General features: G+C 38.4%; 1 protein-coding gene across 1 annotated transcript in view; it reads left to right on the forward strand.

Moving 5' to 3' along the window:
* The first annotated feature begins 2,592 nt into the window (after window positions 1–2,592).
* LOC128372429 (VPS10 domain-containing receptor SorCS1-like) overlaps window positions 2,593–15,793 on the forward strand; it is a 40,497-nt gene continuing 27,296 nt past the window's right edge. The window contains exon 1 of the mRNA XM_053332470.1: window positions 2,593–3,312. Coding sequence (XP_053188445.1) covers window positions 2,593–3,312 — 720 coding nt within the window. The remainder of the gene's footprint in view (window positions 3,313–15,793) is intronic.

The raw sequence follows: 15,793 nt of genomic DNA on the forward strand, positions 1-15,793 counted from the left end.
GGCAGATGTTAGCTTTTTAGTTGGAGCACAAGGGCGAGACAATGCACTGTGCATGACTAATGTCCTGAGTGTCTTTGGTTCTTTTTTATTTTAATGTTGTGGGCATCAGGGCAGCTGTAAGAGTGAACAGACATTAGAGTGGAAAAGGTCTAATTTCAGACATATTTGGTGCTCTTTTCACTGAATTCTATTTAATTATAAAAACACAGAGCGATCCAACAACATTGAACACCATCTTCTCGTCCCTTTGTGTGCTTTTCACGTGTCTTCTCACAAGTTTCCATCATAGAAGTATGAGCTCAGGGAGCATAACACAGTTTGTATTCAGCCTGTGTGACAGGCGGCAAAGCAGCATTCTTGTCTGTCGAAAGACAATGATTCTGCTCAGCTGCCATGTTGTGCACACAAATGTGTTATACTACATCAGTCCTGAGATCTGTCACCTTGCACAGTGAAATGTAAAATGTGTGAACAAGTAAAAAACATCCTCCATGGGTAATTTATTTCTAATCCACACTTGTCCCAATTTCTGCTTGTACTCCTCTGTGACTACTGTTAAAACATAAATAAATAAATAATAAATACAAATAATAAATAATAATTGTATATATACACACACACATAAATTGTAACATGATTTCTAAATCAAAGTTTAGTTTGCTTGGAAATCAATTACTGATTTAACATATGACAGGATTGACAAACTTCATCCTCCCATTGTGGCTTCCAAGATAAATGTACAGTAGTCTATCAATAAAATAAAACATTGGATCTTCATTTAGATGATTAATTGACTACTCATTTAGTCAAAACTGCAGCTATTGTGATAATTGGTTATTCATTACACTAATTTTTGTAAGAAAAAATGCATTTTCTGGTTCAAGATTTTGTCCCTGCCAACTGTGATGGACCTTTTTCTACTATTTTCTGAAATGCTATTGTATAAATGACTATAACTGCAGCCCTACTTCGTTCCACCTTTGTGAAATTATTTTTTATCACAGAAATATTACAAGAAAAGCAAGACAAACAAGTCATTCACAAACAGCATGTGCATGACCATCCATGTCTAAACTACACAGACAGGCCGGGCAAAAATCCATTATGATCACTCCATAATGTCATTGCAGATGTACCCGACAAAGTCACAGCAAGTAGAAATACATGTAAAAAATCTTGCATTGGTACCACACACATGCATTACTTAAAAAGTCTTCTGCATTCTAATAGCTGATGCTTTAGGTTTGCATTACAGTCAAGATTTGAGCTTTTTAGCCGGTGTTCCCCATGATTGAAATTCTCAGTCAGCCATCAATCTGCATTATAGACTGGTTTCCCCTTGTCTGGTGGGGGCTAACTGAAACAGATTGAGACAGCTCTTGCTCACTGCATCACTAATGGCTGCCAATGAAAGACGTCTCTGTGCAGTTGACCCGTGTGTGGAACAGGATCACGTCGCAGCTCAGAGCGATGGGGAGAACACAGCTCAATATAGGGAGTCTCTTCGGCATCAGTCAACAGTCAACAGCATCCTCATCCTATTGACTAAATGTTACCCAGAAATAGAATCTAATCACAGGGTTTGGACAGGCACTAGTGCCCCTAATGGTTTACCATTAGCTGACTGGAACAAAGCCCAAAGTATAGAGAAATATAACAATATATTCCAGGGTGTCCGCATTGCATGGCAATAATGGGTTCTTAATTATTTATATGGCAGTGCAGACACCTGCATGCTCTTATATACAACAGGAGAGACCAGAAAGGGTGGAGAGAGAAAATTATTACATGCTCATCTCTTGTTTGAATCTTTCTCATTATTTTCTGTCAGACAACTCCTTGTTAACCTGAGAAAAAGGGAACAAGGAGGATAAAAGGATAACATTTGGGGGATATACATCTCCTCCACTCAGCTACATTGAATGGATAGTGCAGCTTTTGTTAAACAATTTTAAAGCCATTTTGCAGCCAACACAACAGAGTCATTACCTGCATGGCATAATTGACAGTGAATGCAGGCAATCCTGTTAATTGATTACCTAGGCCTGCACTAATGGAAAATGTAAAGCCTCATTGTATCTTCCATAAAGCCCCTGTCAGGAACATTTCCACAGAAAGACTACCAAAGTCTTCCCCAGGGACCCCAACATGACAATACCGTTCAGACCGTTTTAATCTGATCAGTAATTTCTTATAAGATGATGATGCAGTCAAATGTTTCATAGAAGAAGTAAAATCTGGCACACTGCTGATCAAAATCAGACTAAAGAATGCAAGGGGACCACGTGTCTCTAGAGTTAATACTTTAACTTAATGAAATGCACAAACGCTATTCAGTCGCTATTTTTTTCATCGGGGTTGAGATAAGGATGCGGGGGTTTGGGCCCCTCTCCCCTCTCGTGCAGGATTCAGCCTCCAGCTCCTCCTCTGATGCATCGTTTGCATCAGTACTTGGGAACACTTGTCCGCGCGCTGCTGTACCTCCCCACAGTGCATTCACGGACTCCACTCGGCCAGGTGATGACAGACAAACGCTCAAGTGTGAAAATGATATGTTTCTAACAGCTGGCTCGAAGTCGGAATTAACGTAGAATGGAGACGCGCCTCAATCACTGCCTTTTTCTAATTTTCTCTGAGTGGATTTGTCTCTTCAGCCTAACTTCCATCCTGGGTGGAACAAAAGCGGAGGTAAGGTGCATTCCCTCGTGCCAGCTGCCGCTCATCAGAGCATTTCCCCGGGAAGTCTCGGCGCTGGATATGACGGATTTTGCCGAGGCACCAGCTGATGAATTTATTGGATTTACTGAGGGGTCACCAGGCACCGAATCCACCACCGGAGTGGACGAAACCCACTACATTGCGGAATTACCCACGAGCGAAGAAAGTTCGTTCAAAGTACAGCAACCTTTGGGAGGGGGGGACACAAGTTGTCTCCAGGACGACGCATCAAACGGTCAGCACAAACTTTCCAACCCGAAAGTGTTCCCTCAGAGTGCTTCACCTGCGGCTGCCCCCTCTCCCGGTGACGGTAACTTCACCGAGAATAGCAGCAGCAGTGATGGAGAGAATAACAGCTTTAACGGGGAAAATAGGGCGCAGGTCGATGGGACGGTGAACGAGGATGTGGCCAGTAGGAGACGAACACGAAGTGCGAGGAGCGCAGAGACTTGGTCCGCTGTCAGTGCTGAGGGCGGGGAGGATGCTTCGTTTTTGGACCAGGAGGAGTTTCAGCTAACAAGTTCGACATTTGCTCTCACCGGTGACACGGCTCATAACCAGGCAATGGTACACTGGTCCGGACAGAACAGTAGCGTAAGTGGTTAATGTGCTCCAGATTTACGCACGGGCATGCTTTGACGCAGTGTGGTCAGTGTTCACTCATGAATCTTGTGTGTCCATTTGGGTGACTGAAAGCATTAGTTTTCACTGACCAGACAGACCAGACTTAATAAAGATGAACTGTGAGACGGCTGAGAGGTTGCAGAGTTTGAGGGAATCAGTCTCGATTGGATGTCTTCTCTCTCTCTCTCTCTCTCTCTCTCTCTCTCTCTCTCTCTCTCTCTCTCTCTCACACACACACACACACACACACACACACACACACACACACACACACACACACACTCTCTCTCTCTCTCTCACACACACACACACACACACACACACACTGTCTATGCTATCGATGCTATTGATTAGCTCACTTGGAAGGTAGGCTTTCATTTCAAGGGGTGAAAAAAGGCAAAATAATACAAGTTTAATGTCCTGCATAGACTTTAAAGAAAATCCTTTGTCATTCTCTGTCCCATGTACACCTGCTCAATTTAATCACTTTTTCCCCCAATTGCTTATATGCATATGTTGTGCATACATTACATCAATAAATGTACAGTGTGTAAATATATGTCACTGGAGCCTAATACCCTACCAGATAATAGAAAGTGGATGCTGAAAAGGTAATGTGATGATGATGATAATAATAATAATAGAATTAACAACACTTATGATAATCATAATATGAATTCACGTATGGCACCTTTCATAGAATGAATGTAAAGTGATTTACAATAAAGAGAAACATAGTACAGTAATAAAATACTAAATATAGGTAAAGAGATAGAAAAATAAAACATTACAGCTGAAAGCTGACAGAAATAGATGTGTTTTAATATCTTGCTTAAAAATGCTCATATAGGTTGCCACACTAATACCCAGGGAACTGGTATTCCAGTTTGGAAAACGGTTCATCTCAAATGTTCTTATTTGTCTGCGGTTTTGAACATCTAACAACCCACCTTGGAGGATCCGAGTGAACGTGAAATGCACATAAAACAACAGGGAGTCTGGCGTGTAAGCTGGACCTAAGCCATTTAGAGCTTTCTGTTCAAGCATAGGGACTTTGAAATCAGCTCTGAAAGATGCAAGGAGAAAATGATAAGTTCATCTACACTGATATGTTTTTCTTTTGGTCAGAAGTGTGACAGCAGAATTAGAAGGTAGTTGTCTCAAGCAGCAAGATGCAATCTAGGCTGCTTGAGAGAAGCATATGACATTAGCTGGTTTAAGAAGGATTGTTTCCTGGAATTATTTCTGAAGTGAATGAGTGATTTTAAACTGTAACTAGATTGTAACACACTAACAACAGGCTCTATGGAAACTTCTTGATTTATTGTGGTGGACCAGAGGAGTTTTTGACAGTGCACTTCTTTAGGCCTCAAACCAAGCGCAGATTCATTACTCACCGATTTATTGACTGTGTGTCATTGGCACAGGTGTGGAAATTGGCATTATGTTGATATGGTATTTGGTTGTTTAACTGATTGGTTGCCAATTACTATTTTGATAAATGGCTAATTCTTTTAAGTCTTTTTTCAAGAAGAAAATGTCCAAATTATCTGGCTGTAGCTTCTCAAACGTGAATATTTTCTGGTTGCTTCAGTTCTCTGTAACAGTAAACTGAATATTTTTAGGTTGACATTTGAGTATGTCATCCTGGGCTTTCAGAAACAGTGATTGACATTTTCCCTTTTTCCTGACATTTCAAGAATCAAACAACTGATCAATTAATCAAGAAAATAATCAACAGATGAATGAATGATTATTGTCGCACTAGTTGCTGCCCTACAAATGTATCTGAATGTAGCATTTTCACAAAAAACATTTTAAAACACGTTTAGCAAGACCAATCCTTTTCACAAGGTGAGATGTGAAAATTTTGAAACAATACATTGAATGCAGCATTAGATTTAAAAGAACTTAATCTAGAACTATCACAGCACATTTTCATATGTATATGTATGCTAAATATGAAGCTAGATCGAAGAGATGTCAGTTTAGCTCAGTATAAAGACTGGACACGTTGGGAAATACCTAGCTTGGCTCTGTCTGCAGTTAACATGTGCATAGTATCACCTCTAGATTTGACTAATTAGCACATTACAACTTTTTTGTTTAATCCATTTACGCAGTTAGCTAGTTACATGCTGGCATAACTTCTTAGCTGTCTTTTTCTTTCCCCTTGCTTGCTTTTTCTATGCTAGGCTAAGCTAATTGCTTTCTGGCCCTAGCTTTATATGTGTTGTACAGAAATGTGAGTGGTGTATCGATCTTCTCCTCCCACTCTTGGCAAGAAAGCTAAGAAGCATTTCCCACAATGTTGAGTTACTCCTTTGATAATTCATTTTTAAAGGAAAGTAAAAAACACAATGTGACACTTTAAGAGTGGCTGTATTCCAGGGGCACTACGTAAAGGATAACGTTAGCAACTCAAATAATAAAAAAAGTATTATCACATATTCAGGAAAATGTTTATAATTAGTAACTATCAACATGTTTATGTAAATTATATGCATGAACCTATTAGTCAGACATTTGTCTTACAGATTCAGATAATTATCACCAGGATTTGGCATTATCTTTTTCACAGTTACATGGCAAAATTTAGAGTCCTGCTTTGATAAATTTCCCCCTGATGGCAGAGAGTCTCATCCCACCCACTCACAGTGTAATGTGTGTGTGTTCCTACTTCAGCTACATACCACACCCTGGCAGGCACCTACACCGTCTGTGTAGGTTCCTGCTGGGTCAGCAAGGAAGCCTGCAGTGTTTCTCAGCTCAGCTGCTGTTCTTTTATAAATCTATTTTAAAAAGTAATCTCTTAAGTTACACTTTTCAATCAGTTACAGTTCAGTCATAATGACTGCAAACAGCTTCCATTAACATAAGAAGATTTGAAAGAGGTTTAAGGCAGCCAGTCACACATCAATAGACAACCTTATCTTACAGGCTTATGAGCGGGAGACAATTTGTAATTGGACAACAAATATAAAAAATGTAAAAAAGACAGAAGAAAGGTTAGGGTCTTGTGAAATGCTTACAGCAATCTGCATAATTCTGTTTGTGTGTATAAGGGCTGCTGTCAAACCATGTTTTGACAGTGCAGGCAGTTGTCCTCACATGTTGACTCCATGAAATCAAGCCAAGACTTTTGTTCTTGTAAAGCCTGTGATGATGTGCTTGTTGCAAATTCTGAAATCTCATAATTGGTTTAGTATCAGGATACCAGCCAATTTGTCTTCCTGTTATTGATTTGTCTAGATATTTAGTTTTCCTGGCAGTCTTTGGTTGCTGAAGCCTAGTTGGTGGATGTTCTTTTATCATTTGTCCAATTATCACAGTTTGAAAACTAAGCTGTGCTGTCATTTCAGTGTTTCAGTCAACATGAAAACCTAGAAAAATGCAAGACAGTGCTCAATACATGTGCTGCTGTCACCACACTGATTCATGCCGGTTATCATACAACATTGTATGTCCTCTTACTCTAGTTGTACAGTTAAACTGCAGCATTTAATTTACATATTCAAGACTTAGATTACAATTAAATAAATAATAATAAGCATTTAATACTAATACTATTATTTTGAGCAACTGCATTTAATAGTGTATCACTGAGAAGATGTGTTTGAGTATTTGTGTTATTCAGCAAGCCTTGAATGGTTTACCAATGGTAGCATATCAAATTTTTCTTCTTGCCAAAAGGGTGTTATAATCTTTCTCTATATTGAGCTTAATGTCCAGCTCCTGGGTTCTCAAAACCTCCCATGTCTGGAGCATTTGTTAAGTTTGTCCATCTGTGGTGAGGAGGCTCTTCTTCACTTGGGGAAAGACTTATTTTTTTGTGCTTTGAGCAACCTCGAAAAGCAGCTGCTCAATTCTAGATATGCGTCCTTCATCTCATCGCCCTTGAACATTTGCATCCTGCTCTTGGGTTTTTAAATCCAACTTCTGTTGTGTTTCAATCACATTTATTGTCTGGTAGAGGGCCTGCTTGGTGTTTGGCTTCTCCTCATCTGCTTCACTGAGCTGTTAGTAGATTGTCTCATCTGCCCTTTGCAAATTGGAGACAGGCCAGGTACAGTCAGTTTCATCTAAATTGTTGGTTGCCTCTCTGACTCATTGACTTATGGTGGATAAACTGCTGTATTCTGTTGTATTCTCCAATTCCACTTTAGGATCCTCATCAAGGTCCATGAGAGCATCTCTAAAGTGTCTGTTGTTGAGTTTTAGCATGTATTGGAGACTGATATGCTGTGAAAGCTATGAAAATGGAAACATTTATCCTTTTCTACTAAAATAAATCAGCTCTCTTCAATTATTAATCTCTACTGTCACGTGTAAAGCGCGAGGCTGTCATATTTCGACTATACATACTTGAGAAAATCTCCATTTAAGATAGCACTTGGCACTAGACAAATGTTATGTTGTTATTGCTGTAATTATACAGAGACATTCACATTTGTGAACGCCAGTGTCATTTGTTTCAGGCAAACAGAGGTAAATGATCCGTTAGAGATCTAACAGAGCAGCGATTATGAACATTTAATTCAAGAATTTATCTTGACTCAATATTTGTACACAAGCATAGAAAAGATAACTGTATGTACAGTATGTCCCACATAATTGTGCAGCATGACTCAAGGATGTCAGTAACATCTTTGTTGAGGTTTTAATTTAGTCTATTGCAGCAGCACATGGTACATGGTATGCAAAACTGGTTTTCAACATTATACTGTCAAATTACATTTAGGAATTAAATTAAATTAAATTATTTTTGGGGTGTGCAAAATAGCTATAGTACAGCAAAAGTAAGGCTTAAAATATACTGAATTTGCATTTATTTTAAGAACTTCAGTCATTCCTGCTCCCTTTGTGACTTGCAGGTTCTCTTTTCTGCCAGAGATACCGTTGAACAAAAAGTGTGGGAGTCATATTAACTATGCTATATTTGAAGTTGGTTCTATATTCAACGGCAGTGTGGAAACACACACATTTTTTTTTTCATTTTGAGTGTCAAGTTGGCTTACTCAAAGAAAACTGTAATGTATGTTATATAGGTGTTTGAAAAAAAAAAATTAAATGTATGCATGATAAAGTAGGTTTAGACAAAAATAAAGAATACTGTGCAAATTCATGAGGAAAGGTAAAATAAAAACAGGAAAAATCTATGAAGGAAATGTTACAGAAGTGTTCAGGTCAAAAAAGTAGTAAGGGTTAACCAAGGGAATGAAAAAATATGCCTCATATAATCATTGATAGTTTTGCAATAAAAGCAACAACATTTATTGTGTGTTTCATCCATAAAAAATGCACTGCACTTACTGAATAAACCAGAGCCAAGTTTTGAAACCACATTTATATTGATTGGTCGCTCCGTTTTTCACCACAGTTAATAATTCTCAAACTAAGGATTTTGTCTTGAGGAGATTTCTTAAAAAGATTCATCACTAAAGGCCAATCATCCAATACAGGATATAAACATAGTACAGTATCTGAATATTTATCTGCTGGATACACGCAATGTATTTGTTTTGTTAGAATTTCTTATTATACCAGCCTTAGAAGAAAGCAGTATGAAACAATAACTGCAGAAAATTCAGGAGATGGAAACTGAAAGTGATCCATAGGTTCAATCAATTAAGCCTTCAACACCTTTATACAGTTTTATCTTGCCTGCCTTCCCTGCCTTGATTTCAACTCCTCAGCACATCATCATAAGTAAGCCTGTTATGGACACCGTGATGCATGCAGCCTGCTGCATACAGCATGTTGACATGCTCAGACAAGCCTGTGGTTCTGTCAGTGTGGACCTCCACCAGCTCCTTTCTGTGACGGATGTCATGGACAAGCTGTGGAGGAGGGAGGGTTTCTGTGGAGCAGGGAGTGAGCATCACATCACACATCCTGCTAAAGAAATATAAATAAATTCATGAAATACATAACGATAGGAATTGTAACACCCTGACCTAAGACAACATAAGACAAAGAATTTATTTTTCTTGACAAATAACAGGATGTGGCATTGCCTACATTGCATGGATAAACATCAGGGCTGGGTTTTTTCTTTTAAAGCTCAGCACTGCGCAGAAACAACTGGCAGCCTGAGTTCAGCTCTGCCAAGCCACCAAGCCTTCCTGTGGTGAAGTTCTTTAACGCCTTGAAATCCTGCAGAGTGTGTTTTTTTCTTTTTTTATCAGCAAGCTGTGTTCCCCTCCTGGCTTAGCTTTCTTCTCCACCGAATTCAGTCTAATAGAGCAAAAATCCAATAAAAATCAGGATAAATTTTTTTATCTTAGAATAGGATGACATTAATTTGATTAGAACAATGCATTCATGAGATATCACCTTTTTTGGGACTGTTGTAGACATGTCTTTGTGTGTGCACTTCTTTGCTCTTGTGTGTTTGTTATGCGGTTCCACATTTTTGCTCTACGTGTTGCCTCTATTTTCAGTATGAGTCAGTGTTATTACATGAACAGCTGCAGTAGCTTCAGAATAATTGCAGCAGCAGTTGGGAAGCAGAGTCAGTTTGGTAATTTTTGCGTGAGTTAATGTCGTATCCGTAAACAAAACAATAACCACTGCATTTCAAACATGTAATGATCTCAGTTAATTGGTGTTTTTAAATCCAAGCACATAATTTGACATACATGTATTTTATAACTTTTAAACCACAGAGTTCACGACTGATGGGCAGAAACAGGATGATACACAAACATTAGTGCCAAGCTGAATTTAAACAGGTCACCTTACAGTAAGAGGGCAGGTTGTTGACCACTGGAACATCAGGACATCATAGCTGTCATTGACAGATGTTGATATTAAACATTAACTTAATTATGCATACAATTAGTGTAGTATTAATTAAATGCATTCAAATCAATGAGAATGAATAACTTATTGATGTGTTGGAGATACATCATAATGATTTTGTAACTTTTGTAACTGCCAGACTATCAGCTCTGCTGTCAAAGAAGCTGCCTCTTGTTTTCACAACGTCAGCACTGAACATAACAAAGGTCTAATGGAATTAATACAGCCAAAGTTACACATTTACGATTAATCACACAAAACCTTTCAACAAAAAATGTGTTCATATATTTTCATGAAGTTTGATCACACATTTGCAAATTTAAGATATTTTGTTTGCACAATACATTTGCACAAAAATATTTATTGACACTGCATCATAGATTTTGAACGTATTTCAAAACTTTTTACATAATTTCATCTGCACACACTAAACAATGACTCAAGGTTGCATGTAATTGTTGTTGTAATAAGAGTTAATTGATTTTTCAGATAAAAAAAGAGTGAGGGAGTTCACGATTAAGCATTAGTTGCAGTGAAGCAACGCGTTACTTCACATGATGGGCTGCAAAACAATGAAGTCTCAACGACTGCATCTGGTGATTTTTGACATTTTTTTGACTGGGACCATGAATTATGTCCTCTGAATTTCCAGAACAAAAAAATGTGCGGTCAATAATGTGATATACAAATTTCAAGCTTTTAGCACCCCCTAGTGGCAGAATATCTCAGGACTGTGCAGCAAATCTGGGACCTAGCATCCGAACACATGCACCCAGTTTGGTCACAATAGCTCCAATTTTGATTTATGAACATTGATGTAAAACTGAACGTAAAGACACAGGTTTGAAAATGTATAGTTTTGCAATGGACTAATGAATAGAAATTTCTTTAACAACTTTAGTATATCAGTATAGATGATTGTGACTCAGTTTTGGGACCATTGGTTTCTGTCGGAAATAGAGAATTATTAAAATTTAAATAAAATGAGACCTGCGGAGCAAAGATGCAGGTGACTTGAGGGATTCAAATGATGGGAGAATATTGACCACCCTAGGTCATACTGTTTTTTAGATAATTATGGAAAGGTAAACTTGATCATTACAATGCCACCTCGAAGTCAAAGAGTGTCATTATATGTGCGTGGGTAGTGGGTGGAATTTACAACCCACCTACCAATTTTGCTGTTTCTAGGTCTTACAGTTTTTGCTGTACAAACACTTTTTGTGTTAATGAAACAAAAACAATAGCTTTGCTGTTTGGACCCCTAAAAAATAATACAGTCAGTGTCTCAGGGTTCCATCTATGAATCAGGGACCACTGTTTGGCTGCTGTCATCAGTGTTCTTTTTTGGCTGTTGTGCACCACATTTTGTGATTCAGGCTTTCATTTTACAGTGGGCACCTTGAGTTACATGATCTGGCTACTGTAAGAGAAGCCTCACATTCAAAACCTTAACTCACTGAAGTTCTCGTTTTGGATTTATAGTGATGCATTTTGGCAAACAGAGGGTTTCAAGCACTATTGAGAATAAGAAGATGTATGGGTGAGAGAAATCCTTCCCCAGCATATTTCTCTGATCAGCTGTTTTACTTTATTTATGTCAGGGGAAATGTAATGTCGTGAGAGCTTTTACTTTGTCAACATGCAACTAATCTTTTACCATTTCACTCAGCACTTCTACATTTCAGATGGAGTGCTTAGGAGTTAAAAGTTGTTTAGAAAAAAACCCATCCTTACAGAGTGGGTGCAACTTTTTGGTTGGGCTGAAAAAACCTGCCCACTTGCTGTCTAATCTTGCCCGCATTGATCAGACCCCCTGCTTGTGCACGCTGAAGCTTCCAGGCTCAGCAGGTTACTGCAGCCTAGCAGCAGAACTAGCCTGGGCTTTCATTTATGGTGTGGAAGCAAATGATGCGAGAATATAAGCCCAAAGAAGAAGGATGCCGTTTCAGATGGCTTATCAACCGAGCTGCTGTTTCCACACAGGGCCTTGTCTCAACATGAGGATCCCAATAAAGTCAGACACTTGCTGTTCTGTTCAAAAGGCATGGCTGTAACATGGAGTATCTACTTGCTGTCCATGTGAGGTGCTGGCGATTTAATGTTCACAGATTGCTGGTATTACATTCTGCCACGGTAACAGAATGTCACCATCCGTCACTTTATAGCTGAGCTTTATGACTTTACATTTCAAGAACTACATATTTTAAAAATGTACTGAATCACTCTAATACCCTACAAGTACTTGAAAGCAATGACAGAAGATGTTTGAATCTCATATCCCAATCTTCAGAGAAATTATTCACTGTGATTTCACACCCTCCTTGTATATCAGGTTTTATTGGGACACCAATAGTTTATTTTCTGCAAAGTGAAATTGTGAAGTTGCTTTATAATTTATGACTACAGTGACCTGTTCTCCATGGGAGAGCCAACAGCTCTGACTTCAAACAACCCAGCTTTAGCACAACATCTGGTCTATGAGGAAATGTTGCCTTTGTTATTGAAGTGATATAAATTGATCTGGCAGACAAAAGCCTCTGTACATTACATGTCTCACTGAGGTGGTATTGAAGCACACGAGGATGTGCTCTCCTGCAGGCTTTTGTTGCTCTGGAGTGAGTTGCAGGACAGTGTAATAGAAATAGACAAGTCTTTCTTTATTAAATGTGCTAAATGATGCTGTTTAATGTGGTGATTTTATCAAGTGAAGTTTCATACTATAATGCTATACCGGCCCTCGGGGTCTTTGAATTTTCTTGCTAAGCTTGCTTTTTTTAAATCGGGAGTGTTTTTTTATTCCTTGAAAGGCATTCGCTACCACATTGTCAATACTTCTGTGGCGTTACCATCTTGTAGGCAGATGTTCTCACACACAATGAGTTCGTCTCACAGTAGGCATGACATTTAATGACTCACACATTATTTAATTATTACACCAAATCTTGATCTTCTATGAAAATGTGAAATTCAAATCTTCAGGCTGCTATAATACATTTTCTTACAATACAAATGGATCACAGGTACTTCAATGGGTTGCATGTGGTGACAAGCCCTGTACTGTTTTGCTTCATCCTAACTGCTCTTGTCAACATCATTTCCAGATGCGGCAGGCTGCGAAAAATCTCAAGCTGGTGAACACAGTAAAACATTTAGCTGTTAAAGAGCCAGATATTTCCCTCTGGAGTTAGCACAGATCAAAACAGAGCTAAAAGGAAAGTCAGTATTAGACTTAGACTCATCATGTAGACACAAACAGCTTAGAATGAATGCTGATATTTCTCATGCTGGTAACATGTTCACCGTATCAACTCTGAAAGGTGATATATTAGTGTTGTGTACAGCTGTTGTGAAAGTGGTGAAAAAATCAATTAATGTCGAGTTAAGGAAAACAAGGCATGAATACATTTTTTATCTCAGTTAATCTGTATAGCTATGAGTTTTTAAATGTTTTAATGTAAAACAAAATTATACATTCACGTTTACAGAGAGTGTCCCCATTACTTTGGATTATCCATAAACACTGAGAGTGAGGTCAACAACACTGTGCTGTTTTTGCAGAAACAAAGTAGTTTCAGTTGTTAAAGCTGTTTTAGGAAGGACACTGTTGAATTTTTAACAGTACATTTCCAATGCTGTGTGAGCCACAAGCTAGACTCCATTTACCTCCATCAAATGGGTACAAGCAGATATCTCAGAGTTGCATATAAATAGAACCAAAACTATGGCAAAATACCAATGTAAAAATATGATTTGAACATGTTTTACATAAATAAACTATTCCCAAATTCCTGTACTCGGTCAAAGGAGAGCATATGGCAAAAAGTCAGGGAAACACCTTAGACACATGACCAGCTTTTAATGTGTCATATTTGTCTTTTTTATTAATATTCCAGTCAGTAGCTCCTGTAACAATTGCTTTTATGGAATCATCCATCTGTTTAATTGCAGTGGCTAAATGTGATGACAGTTTTATTGATGAGGCAACTTAATTCCAACAGCTGATAAGGCCGGATCAACGGGTTGGTGAGAGTGGGAATGAATTGCAATGTGTGCTCTGTTGCTCCTTTCATTTGTCTCAGGTTTTCATCCTTCAATAACAGCAACCCCCCCCCACCCCCCACCTCCCCCACACCCGCTCCTTTTCTCCCCGTTGCTTTCTTGACACCCGTACCCCACCCAGTCTCCTCTTCATACAACACCTTCATTTCACATCAGTAATCTCTTCAACCTAAGCCCTTTAAGTCACCATTAAGCCTCCATTCATTCTTACATAATGATCGAATTCATCCCAGTCCATTTACCTCCAAGGTTTAAGATTTACAAAGGATTAGAGGTTGGAAAATCAATTTGCTTGCTCTTGGATGTCAAGTAATCCAGTTTGGAGATATGTTGGTGCTATACTGCAGCCTAATGGGATATGCACCACATGGTAGCTGACATCAAATATGACACTGTTGTTGAAATTCAAAGGGAAAGATATGCTAATTTAGATGGCATTATTATTTAAATTCAGAGGGTAAGTTATGCCATTATCTGGTGTATGGTGCAATATTTAAAAGAAGAGCCTTTGTCCAGTCATTTCAAATAGTGATTTAATGGCTCCGGTCACATGTTGAACTTCAAACACCTGTTTCACACAGAAATATCTACAAAGTGAATATTGTATCACTGTATTGATGTGTTAACTGCTGCCATGGAGCTTCACCTGACACTTTCAATGTCCCACAGAAACTTTTTTGGCCTGCAATTTGCTGGATTCAAATTACATATGACTGTAATCCTGGATCCTACCCAAGTAAATGTATAAAGTTAATTGTTATACAGACGGGGAGTATAATTGTCCTAATTTTCAGCCTGCTGTGGGTTGTTTCATTGTGTATGACAACGTCCATGAGGGCATGACTTTTGGAAGGTGTAAAGGCCATTTTACTGGAAGACCATAAATCTCTGCAACCAAGTCTGGACACTCCGCACCGCTGTTATAACCGAACTAGCCTCATATAAAGGATTTCATACATTCAGCACAAAGTAATTGCAGAGTGGGAGTTTCATTAGTCAGCTTATTCACAAAGAGTGCAAACAATAAGGAAATAAACTAAAACTGTAAAATTTAAATTGCATTATGTCATTGAGGACACACGCCTGCATGTACAAATGGCGCATACACTTTAAACAATAGGGACCAAAACTACACATAATAATGAATATAGAGCAAATGTAAGACCTGCAAGGACATTTATATTTATATTACTGAAAATATAATATACTGTAAGAACATAAGGAGTTATGTACTAATTAGTTAGTTATGCGGTTATTTTATTGATACTGGAATAAACTATTTCAAGAAAGACAGTCAAAAGGTGATTAGCCAATATTTAAGGTGGACTACTTGTGGAATGGCATTTTTGTATATTGTATATATTTTATGAATGGTATAAAACAGAGGTCTTCAAAGTCTGAGACTGTGGGCCCTCCCTCAGACAAAGCTTGGAAAAAAGTGCCCCCCCCCCTCCCCCTTCACCTTCTTTGTTTACTTGCTCAGTTTCACTCAATTTCTGGATGCCTATGGGATTATGTTATTTGATCCCATAGACACTTAACAACGGAGTCAAGATAGCCCAATATTGCTGTTTGACTTACTTCA

The sequence above is a fragment of the Scomber japonicus genome, chromosome 14 (genome assembly GCF_027409825.1).
Source record: "Scomber japonicus isolate fScoJap1 chromosome 14, fScoJap1.pri, whole genome shotgun sequence".
Taxonomy (NCBI): domain Eukaryota; kingdom Metazoa; phylum Chordata; class Actinopteri; order Scombriformes; family Scombridae; genus Scomber; species Scomber japonicus.